This window comes from Lontra canadensis, unplaced genomic scaffold (assembly GCF_010015895.1).
Source record: "Lontra canadensis isolate GAN:19392208 unplaced genomic scaffold, GSC_riverotter_1.0 scaffold16, whole genome shotgun sequence".
Lineage (NCBI taxonomy): Eukaryota > Metazoa > Chordata > Mammalia > Carnivora > Mustelidae > Lontra > Lontra canadensis.
In genome coordinates, this window is record NW_022631010.1 from 6,747,356 (window position 1) to 6,771,040 (window position 23,685).

At 43.4% G+C, this 23,685-nt stretch overlaps 1 protein-coding gene across 2 annotated transcripts in view; it reads right to left on the reverse strand.

Moving 5' to 3' along the window:
* CUNH20orf194 (chromosome unknown C20orf194 homolog) overlaps nt 1-23,685 on the reverse strand; it is a 131,533-nt gene that overhangs the window by 40,162 nt on the left and 67,686 nt on the right. For both annotated transcript variants that reach the window (XM_032859075.1, XM_032859074.1), the window contains exons 17-26: nt 22,800-22,911; nt 21,994-22,064; nt 21,023-21,073; nt 20,367-20,454; nt 8,855-8,958; nt 4,674-4,820; nt 3,550-3,638; nt 3,034-3,135; nt 2,652-2,769; nt 672-760 (exon numbers count right to left, since the gene is read on the reverse strand). In XM_032859075.1, the coding sequence (XP_032714966.1) occupies nt 672-760; nt 2,652-2,769; nt 3,034-3,135; nt 3,550-3,638; nt 4,674-4,820; nt 8,855-8,958; nt 20,367-20,454; nt 21,023-21,073; nt 21,994-22,064; nt 22,800-22,911 (971 nt within the window). The remainder of the gene's footprint in view (nt 1-671; nt 761-2,651; nt 2,770-3,033; nt 3,136-3,549; nt 3,639-4,673; nt 4,821-8,854; nt 8,959-20,366; nt 20,455-21,022; nt 21,074-21,993; nt 22,065-22,799; nt 22,912-23,685) is intronic.

A 23,685-nucleotide genomic window follows, 5' to 3' on the forward strand; every position in this document is an offset into this window, starting at 1 on the left:
TACATGTCCCAGCTGCACTGGAACTGATGCAGTCCCCTGGTGGTCGGGGTTGGATCACACCCACCAGCTCCCAAGTTCTAACTTCCCTGGTCCTGAATGGCCCTGTTGAACAGGCATACTTCCAGGCCTTTGCCTGTGCTGGTTCTGCTGCTACACTGCTCGTCCCCAGATTTCCAAAGGTTCACTCCTCATTTTCTCAGGCCTCTGCTCAAATGTCCCCTTCTCAGTGAGGTCTTCCTTGAGCACCCAATTTAAAGTTGTACTCCCTCCCCCAACTTAGTACTCTTCTACACCCTTCTCTACTTTGTTTTCTCCACAGCACTTTTCATGGCTAATATACTACCTTCCTTAACTGGTTAATCGTATTTCCAAACTAGAATGTAAGCTCCACAAGGGCAGAGACTTTCTAGTTCATTTCTAGCTGTTCATTTGTTTTTGTTCTAGAACCAGTTGTTCTAGTTCATTCACTTTCTAGTTGTTCATTTGTTACCCACACTTAGAACAGTGCCTGGCATATAGGAAGTTCTCAGTACAAATGTGTTAAATGGATGGATGGTTACCATGCTGATACCAATCACACCAAAGGCCAGTACACGCTGAAGGTTTCCCAGTGTCTATGGGGCCCAGGCACAGAATCCCTTTCCCAAAGCAAAGGCAGCAGCTATACTAACCTGCCATATTCCTTATGCAGAGTGACCAGAAAAGCACAGAGCTCGCTAGCATGACAGCCTGGGAGGCCAGTTACAATGCTGACAATTACCTACATGAAAGAAAAGTCACGTGAGTTCGTCATTCAGCTGGGAGATAGTGTTGTGTAAAAGGTTACAAGAACTGGGGTGCCTGGGTGGCTCAGTGGGTTAAGCCTCTGCCTTCTGCTCAGGTCATGATCTCAGGGTCCTGGGATCAAGCTCCACATCGGGCTCTCTGGTCAGCAGGGAGCCTGCTTCTCCCTCTCTCTCTGCCTACTTGTGATCTCACTCTCTGTCGAATAAATAAAATCTTAAAAAAAAAAAAAAAAAGGTTACGGGAACTGACTTCTGGAGCCAGGTTCTGTAGGTCTGAACCTCAGCACCAGCACTCATCTAGCTATGTGACCTTGGGCTCATAACAGAACCTATCTTGCAGGGTGGGTGTGATGATTAACTGAGTTTATTTATATGAGTGTTAATATTTAAGTGCTTAGAACAGTCTGTGGCACATAGCAAATACCATATAAAATGTGGTGTTACTAATACAATTTCCATGGAGCAGGTTTGACTAGATCAGTTAAAATACAACAGAAAACACTGGGCAGAAAGGAAGTCTCAGACAAAATGTCACAGGCTAAACTGGTATGGTAAGTAAGCTCAGTGAAGAAAAGGAGTGGCGTGGGGATATTTCCGCCTAGCTGCCCAATCTGTCCAAATTGCATGGCCTGAGCTAAGGAAACAAACAGGGTGTAGGAAGCACTCCTGAATCTTGACTAGAAGAGGAGCTGGACTGCCCTAGCCTTAGCACACAATCAAATGAAAACAGGGCCCTCCACACGTATGCATTCCAAAACAACTTGAAGAAATCCCCTGACAGAGCAGGAGTCAAGCAGGGGAGGAAAGGAACCAGGTAATTGTGAATGGTTATCGATTTAAAAGACATAGCATGTGTTTTCTGTCACAACATACAAGACTCACCAGGAACGGGCCTGGTCACAGATAACTCAGACTAAAGCTCAGCTTGGTGGTACTCATCACTTGAGCCCGTCACATCAGCAGAGAGAGAGAGAGCACTCTTCTCTTCTGGGAACCAGGAGTTCTTCCTCTTCTCTGACCAGTCCCCTACTCTATATCCCTTTCTGCTCCTGCAGGCAGTACTTCATGCAACTTTTTCATTATCCTCCTCCTCCTCTCCTTGGTTCCTATTCCTCAGCGCCCAGGCCCCTGCCTCTCAAATCACAGCACATGTGCTCATAGACAGATACCTTCTTACTTTAAGGCCAGTCCTATAGCACCCTTTTAATAAAATACAGCAGGTAGTCATCTTCATTTTTAAACTCTTGCCTAAGGGAAAATCAAGGCTCCTAATTGCTTGGTGCTCTTATTATCTTTTGCAACTGAGCATCTTCTAGGTTTGCATATAAATAATGCCCTCTCTGAGCATATTATGACATCTGGTTCTGAAGAAATGGTGGGAGGTATCAAGAGGAGGGGCATGTGAGATGGGAGCAGATTAAAATCTACTCTTGGGAAGATGATGTTTATAAAGTATCACCTTACCCTGGTAATGCCAGCACGGCCCAAGTAACAAGTCCCTTCCTCTTATGAAGCTCAGTGTGTCACCGGCTGCCAGGTAAGTCCTTATCACAAACAGAAAGAGCTGATGGCACGAGAGCACACTGAGCAAGAATTTGAAAGACACAGAGAAGCCAGGGGAGGCACAGCAAGGGCCCAGGGTTTTATGGCTGCTCCGGGGCTTGGCTGGGGTCACTGTAGATGCCTGTACACTCTCACTGTGCAGGGTAGGTTTCATGTGTATTATACTATCGGTATCCTAGGAGGTGGAGAGTCTTACGAAGGGACTCTGCTTGATCTCTTTTCATTAACTGACAGAAGATCCAAGGACAGCCTATCGGGATTATCTTCCTGTGACCTCCCAGCATACTTGCTGAGCTGCTATACCTTGTCATTTTCTACTCGGTGAACAGGGTTGATTTCGGCTTGCTGTAGCAGGACAGGGAGATGGGTACTCATCACAGGCTCCCGACTAATGCTGCTGATGGCGAAATGCTGAAGAAACCTAGAAAAATAAAGACAATGCTATTATGTTACATCACTAGCCTTGCCTAAATCTGCTCCTTCACATAGGAAACTATTTAACTGCTAAAAAAGAAACTTAGAGAGATTCACTCTAGAGAATAAAATTGTTTATGGTATCACTACCACCTTATACACCGATCCCTAAGAAGCTACAAAGAAAAAGGAGCTTAGGACCAACACAGAGGTTCCTGACATTTCAAAAGCCAGAACATTGAACATTTACATACAGCAAACTGGAGCTCACCAGTCTAGCTCTGGAAGTTTGGCTGGGAGGACCTTTAGAGGACTCTGTTTCTCCCCAGCAGAATGGCCCAGGACACTGAAGAGCTTCTGGGCACTGGAGTGTCTGGAATATCAAAAGTTCACAGATTAGAACTCCATCTCCCTACAGCACACATACTTTACATAACTTGTTCTGATGCTTTCAAGCCAGAGTCCCGTGACACAGTCAACACTTCCAAAACAAGCATCTCACGGACTTGAACACAATGCGGCATTACTGTATGAGGACGGGTGTGCCCACAGAGGAAGGTTCACCTGAAACCCTTGGTGATATTATGGGTTTCTGATTCTTGTGGATTTCATCTCTCTTCACTTCTCTTTCCCCAAGGGCACTGGCTACCTGCAAGTGGCAGCGCTGGAATGACTGTGCTGGCCCTTTCAGCAGCCAAGCCCCCTGTGTTACGTAAGTCGCCCTGCAGACACAGCAGACACACACAGCTTAGGGAAACAAGCATAAACACTGAAGGCAGCCACTTACAATCTCTTTTGTTCCACAGATAATCCATCTTCCTGGATCACTTTTAAAGACAGCCCTGAGTTAGCCTGCTGTTGCCAGGGGGAGAAGACCTAAACAAAACAGAATTTGAGCAAAGAACACTTTAAACCCAACAACAGGATATGGAATCCACATGGGGATTTGATGGTTGTTGAAAATCTAGACCGACAGTACAGAGAAAAACCATCATAACAAACAAGTTTGTTTCAAAAATAGAGGCCTGCAGCAATTTTGTTCTGTATTTTTCAAAACTAGAATTTCTTTCTGGGTTCCTCTCCCAGAGATTCTGCTCCTTCAGAGGCCAGGAAGCACGGAAGAATGCGTCAGGTAACACTGTTCTGGCAGCAGGGGCCTGTTCTTCCCTGGGGACAGGACCAGAAGAAGAAGTGGTTCACCCTTGCATAGAGGCAGAGGGATCGCTAAAGACAATCTAAAGGGTTCTTTCTCGGGGACACGCAAAGAGCACGGGAGGACCAGCAGGCAGTAAGAGGAGACATGGACTAGCCTGAGATGCCACTCTGCGGCCAGACCAGCTCTTCTTCTCTCTTCTGTGTTCAGTCAGTCTCCCCTGAGAGAGGGACACGGTCTCTTCACAGGCTGCGGCAATCAGACCTTTCTGAACATGGCCACCAGTCAAGAGGCTGGCCATGTGTTTAACTTTGGTTATTGCCTGGTCTCTAAGAGGGCTGTATAATTCTTGGTAAGCTTCCTTCTCAAGCAATCTGTACCAAGCGCCTATAACATGGAGCCTGCCAGGTGGGACTTCACAAGGGAAGGGCCTGTGAACCATGGGAAGGGAGAGACTAGGGTAGAGTACAGCTCTGATCCATTAGGTAGGGTCAGATAATTCAATAAGGTAGCTAAAAGAAAAATGAGTTTAATTAGGACTTAAAGGGACAAAGAAGATTTGTCTTAGCAGCTAAAAAGCCTTTCGTTCAGTTCCTTTAGGTTCTCCTCTCAATGGCAAAAGCACCACTCCAGGACCCAAGAGGATTAGAAGCAGCCTCTCATCACCTTGCTGTTAGCCCTCAGATGTGGCCTTACCATCTAAGCTCCTAAGGAAAAAAAAAGTAGTATTTGTTTTGCTGACCAATGATTGGTGTTACCTCTGAGTAAAATGCTTGGTATATCTTTGATTTGGGGAACAGGGCAATCATCAGAAAATTGCTTGATCCATGGAAATGAACTGGGAGATAAGGAAGTGATGAGCTTTTGAAGTCTATCAGAAGGGCAGCAACAACACTTGTGGAGTCCTAAAGAGAAAAAAGATGGAGCATCAGTGAGAAAAGCATCTGCATGACACTACCCCTCACAATACTGTCCGGACACATATGACAAATTTCCCTGCAATTGTTTTCACATTATGTGGTATACTGGGGTCCAATGATAGATGTGCTTTCCAATACCCAGTTAAGGGAGATACAGCAAGTATAAGGGTCTTTTCCCCTAAATTGAAAATGTCATCTCAAAATTCTTTCTAGTATCAATCCCTAATCAGATATATGATTTTTTAAAAAAGATTTATTTATTTATTTTGGGGGGGAGAGGGAGAGGGAATCTCAAGCCAACTCCCCACCAAGCACAGAGACCAATGTGGGGCTCGATTTCACAACCCTGAGATCAAAACCTTAGCTGAAATCAAGAGTTGGATGCCAGAATGACTCACCACCCAGGCACCCCGATATGCAATTCTTTTAAAAAGTTATCTCTATACCCAATGTGGGGCTTGAACTCATGACCCCAGAATTAAGAGTCACAACATCCTAAACCGAGCCAGCTAGGCTAACCATGATTTGTAAATATTTTCTCTCATTTTGTGGGTTGTTTTCACTTTTTTTTTTCACTTTCTTGATACTGTATTTTGATGCACAGAAGTTTTTAATTTTGATGAATTTTCCAATTTATATATTTCTTTTGTTGTCTGTGTTGTCAGTGTCATAATCCAAGAAATCACTGCCTACTCCAAGGTCACGAGGATTTTACTTCTATGTTTTTTTTAAATTATTATTAACATATAATATATTGTTTCAGGGGTATAGGACTATGATTCATCAGTCTTACACAATACACAGCGCTCACCACAATACATACCCTCCCCAATGTCCAACACCCAGCCACCTCATCCCCTCTAGCAACCCTCAGTTTGTTTCCTGAGATTCAGTCTCTTATGGTTTGTCTCCCTCTATGATTTTGCCTTGTTTCATTTTTTCCTTTCTTCCGCTATACGATCCTCCACTTTGTTTTTTTAAATACCACAGATCAGTGAGATCATGTAATTGTCTTTCTCTGACTTATTTCACTTAGCTTCATACCCTCTAGTTCTATCCACATCATTGCAAATGGCTCCTACGTTTTCTTCTAAGTATTTAACAGTGTTGGTTCTTAGACTTATGCTCCATTCTGAGTTAAGTTTTTTGTATACGGCATAAAGTCAGGATCTAACTTCATTCTTTGCATGTGGATGTCTAATTTTCCCAGCACCATTTGTTGAAGATACCTTTGAATGGTCTTGGCACCCTGTTAAAAATCATTTAGCTACATATGTGAAAGTTTATTTCTGAGCTACTTTATTTCTTTGGTCTATTTATCTGAATCTATGCCAATACCACCCTGTTGCTTAATTACTATAGCTTTGTAGTAAGTTTTGAAATCAGGAAGTGTGAGTTCTCCACCTCTGTTCTTTTTTAAGATTATTTCGGCTACTTGGGGATACCCTGAGATTCCATATGAATTTCAGGATGGGTTTCTATTTCTGTAAAAAATGCCATTGAACTTTGATAGGAATTGCACTGAATCTGTAGACTGCTTTAGTAAAATTGTGGTCTTAACAATGTTAAATCTTCCTATCCATGAACATAGAGTATTGTTTCATTTATCTAGAACTTCTTTAATTTTTAGAGCTTCAAATTATAAATTAGTCTGATAAATTTTATGCTATACCCAAACAAGGAATACTATTCATGGATGAATCTAAAAACCATTATACTGGGGCACCTGGGGGGCTCAGTCAGTTAAGCAGCTGCCTTCAGCTCGGGTAATGATCCCAGGGTCCTGGGATCGAGCCCCACATCTGGCTCCCTGCTCAGCGGAGAGCCTGCTTCTCCCTTTCCCTCTGCCTTCCTCTCTGCCTACCTGTGCTCCCTCTTTGTCAATGAAAATGAAAATAAAATCTTTAAAAAAATAAAAAATTGGGACGCCTGGGTAGCTCAGTCAGTTGAGCCACTGCCCTCGGCTCAGGTCATGATCCCAGTGTCCTGGGATCGAGTCCCACATTGGGCTCCTTGCTCAGCGGGGAGCCTGCTTCTCTCTCTGCCTCTGCCTGCTTGTGCTTGCTCTTTCTCTCTGACAAATAAATAAATAAAATATTTTTTAAAATTAATAATTAAAAAATTAAAAAAATAAAAATCATTATACTGAGTGAAAAATGTCAAACTTAGAAGGATATAGAAGGTATGATATCCATTTATGCAACATTTTATTTTATTTAAAGATTTATTTATTTATCCGAGAGAGAGTATGCTCCCAAGCAGGGGGAGGGGCAGACAGGGAGAGAGAGAAAAATCTGTAAGCAGACTCCCCGCTGACTGTGGAACCTAATAAGGGACTTCATCCCAGACCCTAAGATTATAAGCTGACCCAAAATCAAGAATCAGATGCTTAACAGACTGAGCCACCCCAGGAAACCCCGTTTATATAACATTTTAGAACCGCATATTGATTTACAGTGACAGAAAGCCAGAAGTGGAGGGAAAGAGGAACTGCAAAAGCGCATTAGAAAACTTCAAGGGTGACGAAAGCTGTCTGTACCTTAATTGTGACAGCGGTTTGATGAGTATATACATAGGTATACACCTGTCAAAACTTTAAATGGTTAGTTAGTTGTACTTACATTGTATTTAAAGTATATGTCAACAAATTAAATTATTGGCAAAAATATTTAAAATCCTTAAGTGGTCAAATCTGACAGACTTTTCCTTTGGAATTTCTTGTGTCATTACTAAGCTTATGAAGTCTTCCTGTCCCTGGAAGTTTAATACTTATTCATTTTTGTACTCTTCTTTCTTCTTTTGAAATTTAAAAATATTTAATCTATCAGAAGTTTATTTTGATTTTTGATAAGAGGTAAGAATCCATTCTGCCCTGCTCCAAGTTAGCTAACTTACTGTCCCAGCACTTGAATGATTCACCTTTTCTTCTCTCATCAAAGTTTTCATCTAATAATGCCATCCATTCAATCTTGTTGGCCTGCTTGCACTTTTGAACACCCTTTAAGACAACAAGTTCTATGTGGAAGAAAGATATAATTTTCTCTGAATTGTTCACAGAACTTATTTTCTGAGCCATCTGACCATACCACCTCACCTAGTCTGTCTTGACTCCCAAACAGGCTGGTTTTGAGGCTGAAACCAAACACAATAGAGGGCCTGCTCTCCACTCTGGTGTCATACTGAGAGATGAGCTGTACCTTGGCCAGGAGAACAGCCTAGGGAGAACTCATAGCTGTCTTCCTTGCAAGGGGAGGGGAAAATGTTAAGCAAACTGGTGAAGTTAAAGGGTGGCTCTGGGGGTAGAACTTTCACAGAGGTGGAGGGGAAGTCTGAGTATGTCCAGGGGTAGGGCTGAGCCCTCATGGGGAAAGTGAGCCATTTCTCTTCTCTCTGGATCACTTAGAATTCTTTCTCATGCTAATGGATGAGTTGAGCCCCATCAATGTTAGAAGAACAGCTTCTTTCCAGTTCTTTTTTTTTTTTTTTTTTAATTTGTTAGAGAGAGGAGAGAGAGAGCACAGGCAGACAGAGTGGTAGGCAGAGGCAGAGGGAGAAGCAGGCTCCCTGCTGAGCAAGGAGCCCGATGTGGGACTCGATCCCAGGACGCTGGGATCATGACCTGAGCTGAAGGCAGCCGTTTAACCAACTGAGCCACCCAGGCGTCCCTTCTTTCCAGTTCTTAAGTGAGTGAGCCTTTGTGTTCCTGGGTAGGATAGGGCCATTTAAGGCCTTCTTCAGCCTACTTTCTGGTCCTCTTTGGGATAAGTTAAGTGGGCATGGGTGGCTGTTGGCCCTCCTGACCCAGAACTCCTTTCCAGCTAAGCCCTTTATGGAGCAGTCAGACTGACAAATGGATAGGCCTCTCATGAACTCCCTGCCTGCCTGCCTCAAGGGCAATGCTGGTTCCTGACATCCTGACCCATGGTGGTGGAGCAGGGACAGGGAGTTATTTGGTTTTTGTCTCAGAAGTGTTGAGTATCCTTTTGAACATCAAAGCCATGGACTGATAAAACACCTACCCCATCATAGAACGAAATGGAATTCATGTGATCCTTGGAAAGGACGATACTCCCATGATGACGGTGAGAAAAAAGAAGACCACTAGAGAAGAAGTGCACCTTCCCTGGAAGGAAAAGAGAGCTGGTCAGAGCTGGAGGGCTGGATCCTGGGGGCCAGATCCCAATGTCCTTGCACGTATCAGGGCACACCACACTGGTAACTAGAGACTAGTATCTGTAATGCTTTAGTTACACAATTTTTATCCTGAGTCCTGTGTTCTAGGGAAGCCAATGCACACTCCTGGAGCTTCAGAGAGAAATGAGGCATCACAGACTTTCCATAAAATTAGAAAAAAACAAGTGAATAAGTTATCAGCTGCTGGGAGAGAGGCAACATTCACATTCACTTGTGGGCGTCTTGCAGGGAAACACACTGAAAAAGACTCTGGGTATGTCTGCTCCACTACTGAGTTTACAAACTCTCCTTTCTCCTATTTTGGTCAAAGCTGATTTGGCTCTAAAGAGACCACATCGCTCACTTAAAGTTCAGCAAAGAGCACCAGGGTCTCAGTATATGTCAATAAATTAATATGTGAAAGTTTATTTCTGAGCTACTTTATTTCTTTGGTCTATTTATCTGAATATCTCAGGTAAAGGACTGGTGAAGGGACCTAAAGGTCCCTGTGCCCAGCAAAGGAACATCTGAATTAGTTAACAGGGGATTCTACAGACAGTAGAGGCCTGCTACTCTAGAGCTGCTCCCTCTCCCTCTGCCTGCTGCTCTGCCTACTTGTGCTCTGTATCTCTCTATCAAATAAGTAAATAAAATCTTAAAAAGAAAAAAAAAAAAAAGATGGGTGGGATGTGGACAATGGATGTGGCTTTCTCAGTTCAAGGATTCAGGTCCAAAGACAGCTGCTGTTTCTGGGTGGCCAAGGTCATACAGAGTAGCTCATTATGGGCCCTAGGGGGCAGACCAAAGAAAGGACAGACAGCTAAAATGACAAGTGTTAAGACTGGGCTTGCTTTGGAGACTTAAATGAAGCACCAGAGTACTCATAAGACTCCTGCTCTCTGGAGTTGGTCCAAGCTGTGTGCCTTCTTTTCTTCTAACAGTCTTTCTTTCTTTGTTTTCAGATCTGTAGAAGAAAGAAATTACTTCCTGGAGTTCAGGGCACAAGCTTGGGAATACTGTCATCAATATCTAACTGCTAAAGCAGAGGACAGAAGACAAAGAAGAGGGACTGATTCCTCGAGCTGTAGCTCTAGGAAGGTAGCCCCAAAGCTCTGGAGATTGTAAGGACAAAAAAAGCAAAGGCCAAGGTGAGGAACTTCGGAGACTTCAAGCTGAAGTCTTCCTGAGGAGGTGGGATTTCAGAAGGCAGAGAGGCCTAGTGAGTATGTGTGCTTGTGAGTGCATGTTAATGGGACATGGGAAGAAGTCGGGGAGGCGGAGGCAGTTTTTAGGTACAAGATGAAAGTCTGGAGCCTCACTATCAATAGAAGAACTACATGACCAGTCAGAGGGAAACAATGCTAACCATAGCACCTGGGGCAGCAGCAGCCCAGTCCAAGGCATCGAGTGTAAGCCTCACAGCCTCTAACGAGTATAGTCTGACCTCCTTTGCACATAGCCTTGCCCTATGGCCCTCTTGAGTAGAGGCAACCCATGACTCAGCCTCATCCTGCATCAAAGCCAAGGTTCCTCATGGCTGTTCCCAGACTATTGCCTTCTATGCTGGCACAGTACTTTCATTCCCTCAGAGACACAAGCTCTTTCTTCTCTTCACTGTTCACCTCTATGCCCTCCTAGTCATGCCACAACATTTCAAACAGCTTCTGAATGTGCTCAGTCTTCTCTTCCACAGCCAAGACGGTCCGTCTCTGAGAGATCAGGGAAAGGCCCACGCCCCATTCTGGGCTCACTACTCCTCAATCTCAATGCCATAGCAGTAAAACAGCACCCAGAACATCTATGAAATCTTCTCCTCCAGAACCTACTCTTGGACTACAGCATCCCATCAGCCTTTTAGCCATCTCACTCCCTGACGTCACTGAGCCTTTGAAGCCTCAGTCCCCTAGTTTTCCCCGATTGCTCAGAAACTGCGGACTTTGCTCTCACCCACATCCAGGGCAGATCTTCTGGAACAGGACATGCTTTAATCTCTGTTTTGTCAGAGAAAGGGACAGGAACAGATTCTTCTCAGTGTTTACTAGTTAACACCAACTGCACCAAGCACGTCATATACCTTACAGTTTTCTGCCTTCCCAACAATCTTCTTACAGGGCTGATGGGGAGACACAGCTCAGACAGGTTTCTCCCAAAGTCACAGGACTACTTGCAGCGGAGCCAGGTACAGAGCAGAAGTCTGTAGGGGACCAAGGCATTGTAGCATCTGGCGTCCTTCGATTCTCACCCGGCTTCCTCCCCTTTACCCTCTCCAAATGGCTCATCTGATGACTTGTGCTCTCTGCTTCTTAGCCTTATGAGGCCCACAGTGTGGTCTGAAGTCCCTCTTCTGCTGTCTTAGCTCCTCCACCAGCTCCCCCAGGGCCCAGCCAAGATTTTCAGCACTCTCCTCATACCATGACCTCATCAATTCGGGCCACAAGATAACTCTACTGTTTACAGAAAAAAGAGGGATCAACAGGTACTAGGAGGTAAGAATTGCTCTCCTCCTACTGCTTACTATCTGTACCTTTCCAGGTCCTGGGCTCACCCTCCACCTGTGTAGCTCTAACATGAAGCTTCTCAGAAGCAAGTCTAGTACCACTCAAAGGCTTCCTGGACAACATCCTTCCAACACTTCCAGAAAAAAGAGCACAGATGAGAGAGATTATCTCTAGCATTTCCTCTCTCTATACTCTGAAGCCTCAAAACAAAATGGGAAAGAGGAAGACAGAAATTCACAAGGCAGTGCTGGAAAAGCACTCATTATGGGGCCTGGCCCAGGGCAGGAACTCAGTAAATGGAAGCTGATTTTAGTACTGGCGCAGAACGGCTACCTTGGGTCACAGCTACCCCTCACCCTGGCTCTGGAAGCAGTAACTTTCATTATCCTCAGAGCATACATGAAATAACTGAAGTGACTCACTGGGTGGTCCAGTTACTGTTATCTGGTCTCTCAGATCCTAATCTACTTGAAGTGATGACACTTCCAGTATCTGCTCTGGATTCATAACTGTCAGACGTCGGTCTGAAGGGATATGCCTTTGCAGGGGTTTCTCAGTGACCACGGTAACCAACTCCTGAGGAGATCTCCTTGTCTTTTTTTTTTTTTTTTTAAGATTTTATTTATTTATCTGAGAGAGAGAAAGTGAGTGAGAGAGAGCACAGTGGAGAGGGGCAGAGGGAAAAGCTGACTCCCCATTGAGCAGGGAGCCTGACATGGGGCTTGGCCCTCTCTTATTCTTGGTGTCCTTACTGAAAGGCCACTGTCATTCCTTCTCCATTCTGAGAGTCCAAAAACCTAAGGTAAGAGGAAATTCTCCCTGACTACTCAAGCAGCAGGGGACCAAGGGATGGTTAGGTCTTTGATTGACCTCTGCATCACCAGTGACCTCTGCATCACCAGGAGTCCAAAAGAAGGATGAGCCCTCAGGGCAAACCAAGACACCAAATGTCAATGAAGAATCAGAAAGGACGAATACCCAACTTTTGTAGCAACATGGATGGGACTGGAAGAGATTATGCTGAGTGAAATAAGTCAAGCAGAGAGAGTCAACTATCATATGGTTTCACTTATTTGTGGAGCATAACAAATAGCATGGAGGACAAGGGGAGTTAGAGAGGAGAAGGGAGTTGAGGGAAATTGGAAGGGAGGTAAACCATGAGAGACTATGGACTCTGAAAAACAATCTGAGGGTTTTGAAGGGGTAGGGGGTGGGAGGTTGGGGGAACCAGGTGGTGGGTATTGGAGAGGGCACGGACTGCATGGAGCACTGGGTGTAGTGCAAAAACAATAAATACTGTTACGCTGAAAACAAATTTAAAAAAAATTAAAAAAAAAAAAAGAGTTTGGCTTCCCTTCCTTCAGACACCTGGCTATACAAATAAAACTCCAATGGTCCGGCCTGTATGAAGAAGGAATATTTATTTATCTCTCCTGGGGAAATAAGATGCAATGGCTGATAAGAGACTCAATCTCACAAAACAAACTGAGGGTTGCTGGGGAGGGGGGAGGGAGAGGGTGGTGGGGTTATGGACATTGGGGAGGGTATGTGCTATGGTGAGTGCTGTGAAGTGTGTAAACCTGGCGATTCACAGACCTGTACCCCTGGGGCTAATAATACATTATACTTTAATTAAAAAAAAAAAAGATGCAATGGCTGGATAATTTTCATTCTATGTGACAGTGTGTGAAATGGACACATATTGTTTAAAGAGAAACAATAACAACACAATTTCAGTGCCTGTACACTCGCCACTCAGCTAAAAAATCAAGCATTACTAGTACCATTAGCCTCTCAAATGCCCTTCCTCAGTGGCCCTCCTTCTTCTACCCAGAGGAAACCAACATCCTAAATTCTGTATAGTTTTATCATACTTCAATGTATCTATAAACCATATATTATTTGGTTTCATCTGTTTTGTTTTCATATAAATAGAATCTTAGTACACGTGTCCTTCTGTGACTTGTGTCCTTCTGTGACTTGCTTACTATTCTCGACATCCGTTCCTGAGTCACCCATGTTGTAGGTAATATGCAGCTGCATAATTCTTTCACATGCAGTGCTGCAGAGGACCTTTTCTTCTCAAGAGTCCCCAATTAGATTCCTGTGGACACCAGGGAATACACAAGAGGGTTTAGAATGAAGTCAGCAGATAGCAGATGACTGCTGCCTGGGCCTTCCCATCCTGAAAAGGCAGGACTCATTTTGGTTACCAAAGTTCTCAGGATGTGTCCACTGCCCTAGGTGTCAATGGGACCAGTGCCCCTGTTTCTCACTGCTGAACAATCTCTGCCCAATGGGAAAAAACCACTCTGCAATCTGTAAATCAGTATAGGGACAATGAAGGAGCTGCCTGAGTGCCAACCTTTCATGTAGGCCTGTAGGAAATAGTAAATATACAGTCAACTGATATTCAACAAAGGTGCACAGACAGATCAAAGAAAGAGGAGAGCCTTTTCAACAAACGGTACTGGAAAAACTGGATATTCCTATGTAAGACAATGAATATCAGACCATACCTTGAATAAGACTTTCTGCCTATTCCCATCGGCCAGAGTAGAAAACCTCACACTTCACAGGGATGTTAGATAGAATATTCAGAAGGATTCTGCCTCAGAAGTGGGATAAAATTAGCCCTAAATTAAATGCTGTTCTGTCTCCTGGCTAACAAAGCTTAAAAGCAAGGCCAGATGTGGGGCGCGCCTGGGTGGCTCAGTGGGTTAAAGCCTCTGCCTTCAGCTCAGGTCATGATCCAGGGTCCTGGGATCCTGGGATCAAGCCCCACATTGGGCTCTCTGTTCAGCGGGGAGCTTGCTTCCCCCTCTCTCTCTCTGTCTGCCTCTCTGCTTGTGATCTCTGTCAAATAAGTAAATAAAATCTTTTAAAAAAAATTTTATTTATTTATTTGACAGACAGAGATCACAAGTAGTCAGAGAGGCAGGCAGAGAGAGAGAGAAGAGGAAGCAGGCTCCCCGCTGAGCAGAGCGCCTGATGCGGGACTCGATCCCAGGACCCCGGGATCATGACCTAAGCCGAAGGCAGAGGCCTTAACCCACTGAGCCACCCAGGTGCCCCAATAAATAAAATCTTTAAAAAGGAAAAAAAAAAAAAAGCAAGGCCAGATGATATGGCTAGAAGAAAAACACATTAGAACAATTATTATAACTGTATCCTGCATGTTCAAGAAGCTAGAAGACTGAAACATGTTAACTTGAGACATAAAAGATGTAAAAAATACCTAAATCAAACTTCCATAGATGAAAAATACAATGTCTGAGAAGAAAAATACACTGAATGAGATTAATGACTTTAGACAGTTGTGGAAGTTTAGCTAAGCTACTCCAGGGTCTTGCTGCCCCCACATACATTTTGTTTGGCCAAGTGACCTGGTGGGGCGGGGGAGGGTGGTGCTTAAAATGACACTGACCCCTCAAACAAGCCCTGTGTAGCAGCCTGCAGACTCACAAGAAAATGTAAGCTCCTGACATGACTTCCCCAACAGCCCTTGTGATCAAGTCTCCACTGCCTCCTAGGGCCATTCCCTTGTGCATCCCTTAAAGAAAACCCCTGTGGAGCTTACCAAAACCCTGCTCTTTTGGTTTGAATTGACCTACCTGGCCTCAGCCTGGGAAACCCAAAGCACTCTACCCACAAACCCTAATAAAGGCATGTGCCCCAGGTCCTGCCACTCTCTCTGTCTGCATTCTGTTTTGACCTTCCTTTGTGCCCTGAAGGCATGAGGCATGCCATCGCCCTGTACTTCCTCCAGGACTTGTGAGAAATAAAATTCCCTATTTCAATTTCTTTTGTGGTCTTTTGTTGAACTTGGCTCTCCATTCAGTACCCTGCGCTCCACTTCACAGATGTTAATTTAACATTAACAAACTCATAACAACAATGCAGAAGAGGTTAGTAAATCAGAATATACACAAGTAGAAACTATGCAAAATGAAACATGAGAGAAAGGACTGAAAATAGTTGTACAGAGCAACAGGGGGCTGTGGGACAATTTCAGGCAGCAAAGTGGAGGCCCAGAATAGGAGGGGAAAAACTTAAAAAAGAGGCCAAAAATACTAATTTGAGGAAAACTAAATCTATCCATTGAAGAAGCAAAATGAATTCCAAGCACAAAGAACATGAAAAAAGACATACCAACTCACAGAAAAATAAAATTGCTTAACATCTGTGATAGAAAGAAAATCGGGGTGCCTGGGTGGCTCAGTTGGTTAAGCGTCTCTTTTTTTTTTTTTTTTTTTTAAGATTTTACTTATCTATTTGTCAGAGAGAGAGAGAGGACAAGCAGGGGGAGCAGCAGGGAGAGGGAGAAGTGGGAGCCCAATGCTGGACTCAATTCCAGGATCCTGGGATTATGACCTGAGCCAAAGGCAGACGTTTAACTAACTGACTGAGCCACCCAGGTGTCTCTGAGTGTCCAACTCTTGATTTTGGCTCAGGTCATGAGATCGAGCCTTGTGTTGGGCTCTCCACTTAGTGGAGTCTGAGAGTGCCTCTCCTTCTCCCTTTGCTCTCCCCAAACTCGTACATGGACATAACAGTCTCTCTTTCTCTGAAATAAATTTTTAAAAATCTTAAAAAAAAAAAAAAGAAAATCTCAAAAGCAGCTGGAGTGAAAAAAAGATAACTTCTATAGAAGGAACAAAGGTAAGGATGGCAGTGGATTTCTGCTCAGGAATGGTGCAAGCGAGAAGACAGTGGGGTGGAGCAAGATCCTTCTGCAAAGAAGGAAACTGATGGGGTGCCTGACTGGCTCAGTCAGCAACTCTTTACATTGGGGTCATGAGTTTAAGCCCTACGATGGGATTGAGTTTACTGAAAAAAAGAAACAAACAAACTACTGACCTACAATCTTTACCAAGTGAAAGTATCAAAACCTGAGGAGTGGGACTTCTAAAATGGCTGTGAAGATTCTGGCAGATGCTCTCCCCAGAAAACAGCGATGAAACTGGTCTAATTGTTAAGACAACTATTTAAGGACTCTGGTAATGGCCCAAATTTATATAATAAAACTGAGAAGGATTTATTTGAGAAAAATCTACTGAAGCTTGATGAGAACGGTGGAAATGTGTTTCAGTCAGGGGCTATTCACTTGACCTCCCCTCCAGTTCCATGGTATACAAAAATCTTACAAGGGAGAGGGGCTGACTTTGTTTGAGACAAAGCATAGAAAATTCTATAGGCATGGATGTCAAAAAAAGACAGCAATCAAAGTGGCAAACATTCAGGGAATACCAACAAACCGACTAGCCAGAGATGACAGCAGTGGCTGGTCCAGCTAGCCAGAATGCAACAGGAAAGTCAGGAGACTGAGACAACAGATGTCAATTATTATACAGCAAGAAGGCTGTGTTTTAAGGCATCTTCCTGGGGCCACGTGTACCAGGAGACATGTACAGGAATGTTCATGACAGGACTGTCTGCAATAGCAAGAAAATTATGAACCCCAAATGTCCATCAACAGTCCAAAGAATAAATAGCACATTTTCATATAAAGGAATCCCACTGAGCCATGAAAGTGAATGAACTTCATGGCTATCCACAACAATCTGGATGAATCTTAGGAAAAGAATAATGAGCAAAAAAAAGGAAGACCCAGAAGAACACACAGAGTGAGATTCTAAATGTGCTATTTAAAACCAAGATATTGCTTACGGATATAGGGATATGTGGTAAACCTCTAAACTGGGCTCCTGAGGGTTAGCGGGTGGGCAGCCTGCCTGACCAAGGACAGCAGGGTGGGGAAGAGGAGGACACGTGAAGGTCATAAATATGAACAGGAAGCTGTATAGCAAAAAGTCCTGTGATAGGAGAAGTCACTAACTGGGGAAGAAAACGGTTTCAGTGGAAGCATTTCAAAGTAAAGGAGGTACTAGTCTTATCTACATGTAGTGGAAGGGCCAACCCTGGACTGAGAATCAGAAGACCTGGACTACCCTCCAGACCTACTGTGAACTTGCACTACAACCTCAGCAAGTTTTCACCTATGGGGTTCAGGACAGGAAGCTCAATTAAGATAACACAGGCTGCAGAGCTTTGTCAATGCCTTCAGGGAATAGGAACAGGTGAGTTTCAAGATCATCACAGTCTCAAGTAGAGACAGATTTACCAAGACACTAATGACACTTAAGCTTCAGAATCCCTCACCTGCCCAAGCCCCCTTCTAAGGCCCTCAGAAGAATCCTAACCATTTTGTGTTATTTCTCCTTGAAAGAGCCTTAAGTGGTATAAACTTTAAGCTCCACTTGACCTGAGCTCCAAAGTGGCAAAAAGCTTAATAGACAGCTAGAGGAGATTCCTGTTTAAATTCACTATTCCTATTTAATTTTCCTGCCTCAGAAAACCACCTCCTAATTCAAACTACATTTCCTTCAGAAACTAAGAGTGTGCTTTCAGAAACTAAGAGTGTGCTCTCAAAAGAGTGTGATGAATAAGGCTCCAGAAATCCCTGGCTGTGCCCTTTGTGTACAGACCTCAGGATATATCTAATCTTCCTGGATAACTCAATACAGCACAAGATTACTTTTCTAAGAAGGCCCTTTGCTAGGAAGGTGCAAACTAATTTTGGCAAATATCCTTGCTAAATATTGTAACTGGCTCAACTATGACAGAACCACCTCTGTGTTGCCTCTACAACCTGTTTTTTTTTTTTTAAGATTTTATTTATTTATTTGACAGAGATCACAAGTAGGCAGAGAGGCAGGCAGAGGGAGAGAGAGGAGGAAGCAGGCTCCCCACCAAGCAGAGTGCCCGACATGGGGCCCGATCCCAGGACCTGAGCTGAAGGCAGAGGCTTAACTCATTGAGCCACCCAGGCACCCTACAACCTGCTTTTAAAACACTATGCAATCTTGCCCCAAGGCTAGTAGCACTGTCACATACTCCCTGCCTTCAACAGGTGTTCCTGACTCTGGTCTTCTGTACTGGGATCTGGAGAGGCACAAATGTAGGCAGGGCTGGAGCACAGGCACAGTAGGGCTGGAGCACAGGCACAGTAACAAACGCGATTACTTACCAGCCGGCATTCTGTGGAGCCCCAAATCTCCTTGTGCTTTGTCTCCTCCATGAATGGAGGAGAAGCTGAACCACTGATCTGAGACCAGCAAGAAGAATCTGCCACCGGACAGACTACTTCTAAGAACAAATTATCCAGAAAGGGGATTTGCTCAGTAGAGGCTGAGAAATTTGTGGAGTAAGTCACAACTCTTCCTCCGTTAAGACGGCTATATCAACAAGGGTAAGAATAGGACTCCTAAGAAAATGTTATTTTGCGGAAACCAAAAAGGAACATGGAATCCACGCAAAACCAGCAAGGTTTCTGAAAATCTTAGGTCAGCAGAAATACTGCCAGCTTGGACTGAAAGGGACAGGGAGAACATGAAATCAAAGGAGAGTAGCATTTGGACCCCCAAATGCTATTGGCAAGATGCAGGCTGATAAAAGTCACCTACAAAGTGCTACCTTTGTGAAAAAGGAAGGATGACCAAGGTGTAGCCACAAGCTTAGAGGAGAAAACTAAGAGTTTAGAGGATGAAACTAAGAGCCCAGGTGGCAGAGATAAGAGCCATGGTGGACTATTCCCAGGCCTTAAAACCTAACCCAGATCCCGGAGTGTACCCAGCCAGATTTCAAAGCTACCTGAGGCTGATGACTCTTTTTTATTTTCCATTACTCCCCACCTTTCTGAAGCTGAATGTCTGTAACTGTTATCCTATGCCAGGGCCACCTTGGGTTTTGGGAGGACAGAGCAGATAACTTCTCTCATTAGTTTCACAGGGCCACAGATGGAGAAGACATGTGTTCGGGAGTTGTATTTAATGGATTAAAAGCCAGAGCCTTATCTATATCTGATTTAGATGATCTTGATGATGAGATTTTGGATTTTTGAGCTATTGAGATTTAGGACTTTGAACTGTTATCATAATAAGGTGGGGCTCTTGAGAAGGGGTGACTGTATTTTGCATGTGGGAGGAACATGAATGGGAAGCCAGAGTATAGACTGTGGTAGGCAGAAATTTAAGATGGCTCTCATGACCTTCATCTTCTGACGTTACTCTTGTGTTCATGTAATGTTATACTGCAAAAGGGACATTATTTGAGTGAGCTTCCTCTAATCACAAACAGCTCTTTACAAGCAGAGTTTTCTCTGGCTGGTACAGAAAAGATCTGAAGGATAAGAGAGATTCAACAATACAGGGGAGGTTTTCATTGCTGAGAGGGGGAAAGGCTGTCACAGGGCATAGACCTCTGGGAGAAAGAGTTAAGCATGGTCCTGGCAGACAGCTAGCAACAAGATGGGGATCTCAGTCCTACAATCTTAAGGAACTGACTTCTGCTGATAACCCTAGATGAGCTTGGGAGTGAATTCTTCCCCAGAATCTCCAGATAAGAGCCTAGTCTGACTGGTGCCTTAACTTCAGAGAACTTAACATAAATCCAGCCAAGTCTACTTGGACTTCTGACCTACAGAACTGTGAAATAGCAACTGTGTGTTTTAAGCTACTAAATTTGTGGTGATTTTTTTATATAGCAACAGAAAATGAATCCAGACTTGTTTAGGTCCACAAATTCTCTCTCTGGACACACTACCGCTCTAGCCTATTCTGAGAACAATCCTCAGGAAGCAAGAAGAGGACCAGATTGTGGCTCTGGAGCCATCCCTTCCTAGCACAAGTTTCCTCATCTGCAAAATGGGTAGATAAAAGGAGAAATGCTGTAAGGAAATATTTCTACACCAGCAAGTCTTTTCAAATATCAGATGTATTGCTAATCACAACGCCAATGCCAATACCTGCAAAGAGGGACCCAGACACAGTCAAGAGTAGAAAAGTAAAAGCTGGCTCACCTTCCTCAGGCCAAGAATGTGGATTGCTGGAATAAAGATATGCTCCTTCTCCTTCTGTTAGAAAAGTACCCAGGAAACTGGCATCCCCCTTTAAAAACAATCACAAAGAGCAGAAAATTTATAGCATAAACTTTACAGAATCAAAAGTCCTGCCCGTTTGTCTGTCTACAAAAGCTGCTTAGTCAGCCTCACAGAGACCCAACTTTTTACATGCCTTTGGCATTGCCTGGCTCTTCGGCATGTTACTGGCATTTTCAACTTGTACAGTCCTCTCCGAGTCCAGGCATCAAAGCCTGCTACGCTTGTTCATGCTCCAGTGGATTTCTAGCAACTGGAGACAGCTCTCCTTGCCTAAAACCTTGACCTCTAAGTTCTATATGTCTAGGCCAATCTGAGACCTGCTTCTAATAGTACTGGGAGATTAAAAAAAAACACACCAAAGGCCAATGGCAGAATGAATCCCTCTAACTGTGTACCCCATTAAATGGTTATTTCTAAAGCTTTGCTGGGAAGGGAACGATGCAAATAGGAATTGAGACAAAGAGGAACATATTCTTCAGGTTAGCCCTAAAATGAAATATTCTAGGTTATCTTCATAAACTGTTTATATTTCATTTTGATAAAATGTTAACATTGAGGATAAGAAGGCTGCTTACCTTTACTGCTTGTTGGGTTTTCTCAGACAATTTTACTTCATTATCTTCTACCTGTATGCAAAAGAAGTGCAAGTTTTCAGTTTCCTACTTCAAGGGCAAAACTCTCCTAGGTCTCCCCCATGTTCAGTATTTCTAGGACATTGACTGGGCAGTCCCTCCACCAAATCCTATGCTCTCAGGCCCTGATGGCTGGCAGAGCTGGGCTGCCTACTTGTCATCAAGACTCAGAGCCCAAGGCCATGGTGGACTCTCCCTCTCCCTGGGACCTGAGGTCCAGCTAAATGAGCCTACAAGATGTGGAAATCATGTATTAGTCTCCACTTGTATTTCAATTCAGAAAAAAACAACTATTTGTAAGGATTTAGGGAAGAGAACATATTAAAATATTTTGAACATGTTCATTTATATGTATTCATGTTACAATAGAGGGTGATTCTTGTTCATCCTTATTCACATCAGAATTGATTTTGTAAAACAGGTACTTAGACCATTATTAGACTCACTGCTCTCATACTTTCTGTGTCCCAAGGCACCAGAGTTTTAGACCAACTCCCACTGATGAAGATGGGACCCTTCTACATGGAGAGACTCTGCTGTTAAAAACTCAGCAGCAACCATTCTGACCAGAGAATCTACTCCTTACTACCTCTGTGACTTTGGACAGGCTGATCAATTTCTGAGCCTTAGTACCCTCATCCATAAAATGAAGGTTTAATTTCTTCCTTTCATAATTTAATAGGGACCCAAATCACTTAGTTCATTTCTTCTGGCACTTTCCCAAGATTAGGACAGAGTTAAACTAGATTCATTTGTATAAAGAAAAAGAGCTGAGATAAAAACTTCCATTTCTAAAGAGTAGCTAGCTTAGGATCTGACATCCCACCAGGGACCCAATGAAGAGGCTTTTCCTCAAATGTTCTCTCCAATTTCTCCACATTTAAATCCACTTCCACCAGATGAATGACACTAACCAGCCAGGAGCAGAATCTGGGTATGGCCGCTGTCAGGACTATGAAGCTGGTTTCTGTGGTAACAGTGCCATCTGCAGGAAGACCACAGACATGCCAGTTACTGCCCGCTACCTGAGCCCACCTTGTAGGCCCCCAAACTAACACCCCTCCCCCTCTCAGGAGCGATGGCTCCTCTTATTAGTATACAATAAGTATAGTATGGTATAGTACACAATAACTAATAATACAGTATTAGTATACAAAATCTTGGGCTCTCAGAAATTGAAAACTTCCTCATCTGGGCACAGGGAGACTAATGAGGGGAGGGAGGAAGGTTTTCCCATGTGATTAACTATTATTTTTTTTCAACAAAGAGAAACATACACTTAAATGTAGAGTCCTGGGAATTAGTTTTCTTTTCATCTATATTTTTAATTTTTTTTTTTTAATTTTATAAACATATATTTTTTTCCCCAGGGGTACAGGTCTGTGAATCACCAGGTTTACACACTTCACAGCACTCACCATAGCACATTATATTTTTAATTTTTATCAAGGTAGTGCAAAGGTTAAAAAAAAGATCTGATTATTATTTCAAATTGCTTCTTCCTGACTACCAGTAAGGCTGTACATATTCTCATATGTGTGTGTGTGTGTGTGAAGATAATGTTATAATTAATAACATGTTATATATAATTATAATATACAATAATCTAGACTTATTATATATTATGATTTATACATATATAAGAACTATGACGCTTATTTTGCCAAAACAAACAAAAACAACTCAAGTTTTGCTTTCTAAAGACCTTATAAACACTTACCCTTTTCTTTAACCACGATCTGAGATGTCAAGAAGGATTCTGAGAAGACCACAGACCCTAAGCACCCCCTTCCTCCCAGTAAGTCAGGAATGTCATACACAGTCATACAAGCCTGTATCAAATGAGAAAACAGAGTCAGGCCAGTTGTCACTCTTAAACTTTCAGAGAGAGACCCTTAAGAAACAGATCACAAAATACTGCTCTAAGGCACATTTTGACAGAATACTCCAGAGTTTCTAAGGAAAACTCAAGTTCTTCTGAACTACATCTCAGGACCAGGAGAGGACTTCAGCATCACCCATGCTCCCCTGCAACTGCTTCTGCATCAGAGACACATTTGGGCCATAGGAGTATTTCTATGTTTCTATAAATTCCCTCAAATTCCTTATCTTTCCTAAGATAATAGCTGTCCTTCTTAATTGTGATGAGGCCCTGGCCTCTCAAGAGTTAGAGATGTTTCTTTCAGGCTCTTGTACGCTCATATACTCCTCGCATCCTGGCATATCCACATGCTTGCCAATTCTTTCTCTGGTTTGGGCTCAAGTTCTGAACAAGTTGGGGAGGCGGTCATTCATTCATTACACATGTCTTCATGGATATTTCTGGATACATGTCAATACCTACAAATGCTTCTTTCAGTACCAAGAAAATGAAAAGAAAACTACTTAAGCTTTTATAGCAAGGCAAAAATAGAGGCTTTAGTAGGCTGGAAAAAAAAAAAACTGAAACAACACAGAGAGATCTCTTGAATGGCTGATAAACAAGCCCTAATTTATGTTAGAACTAAAGAAAACAGAACAACTTCAGGGGGAATCTAGCAGAAGAAATGCAGAAAATGGTATGAGCCAGAGCCAGGGTCTGGAATGACAGAAGATCTGGCGAGGGA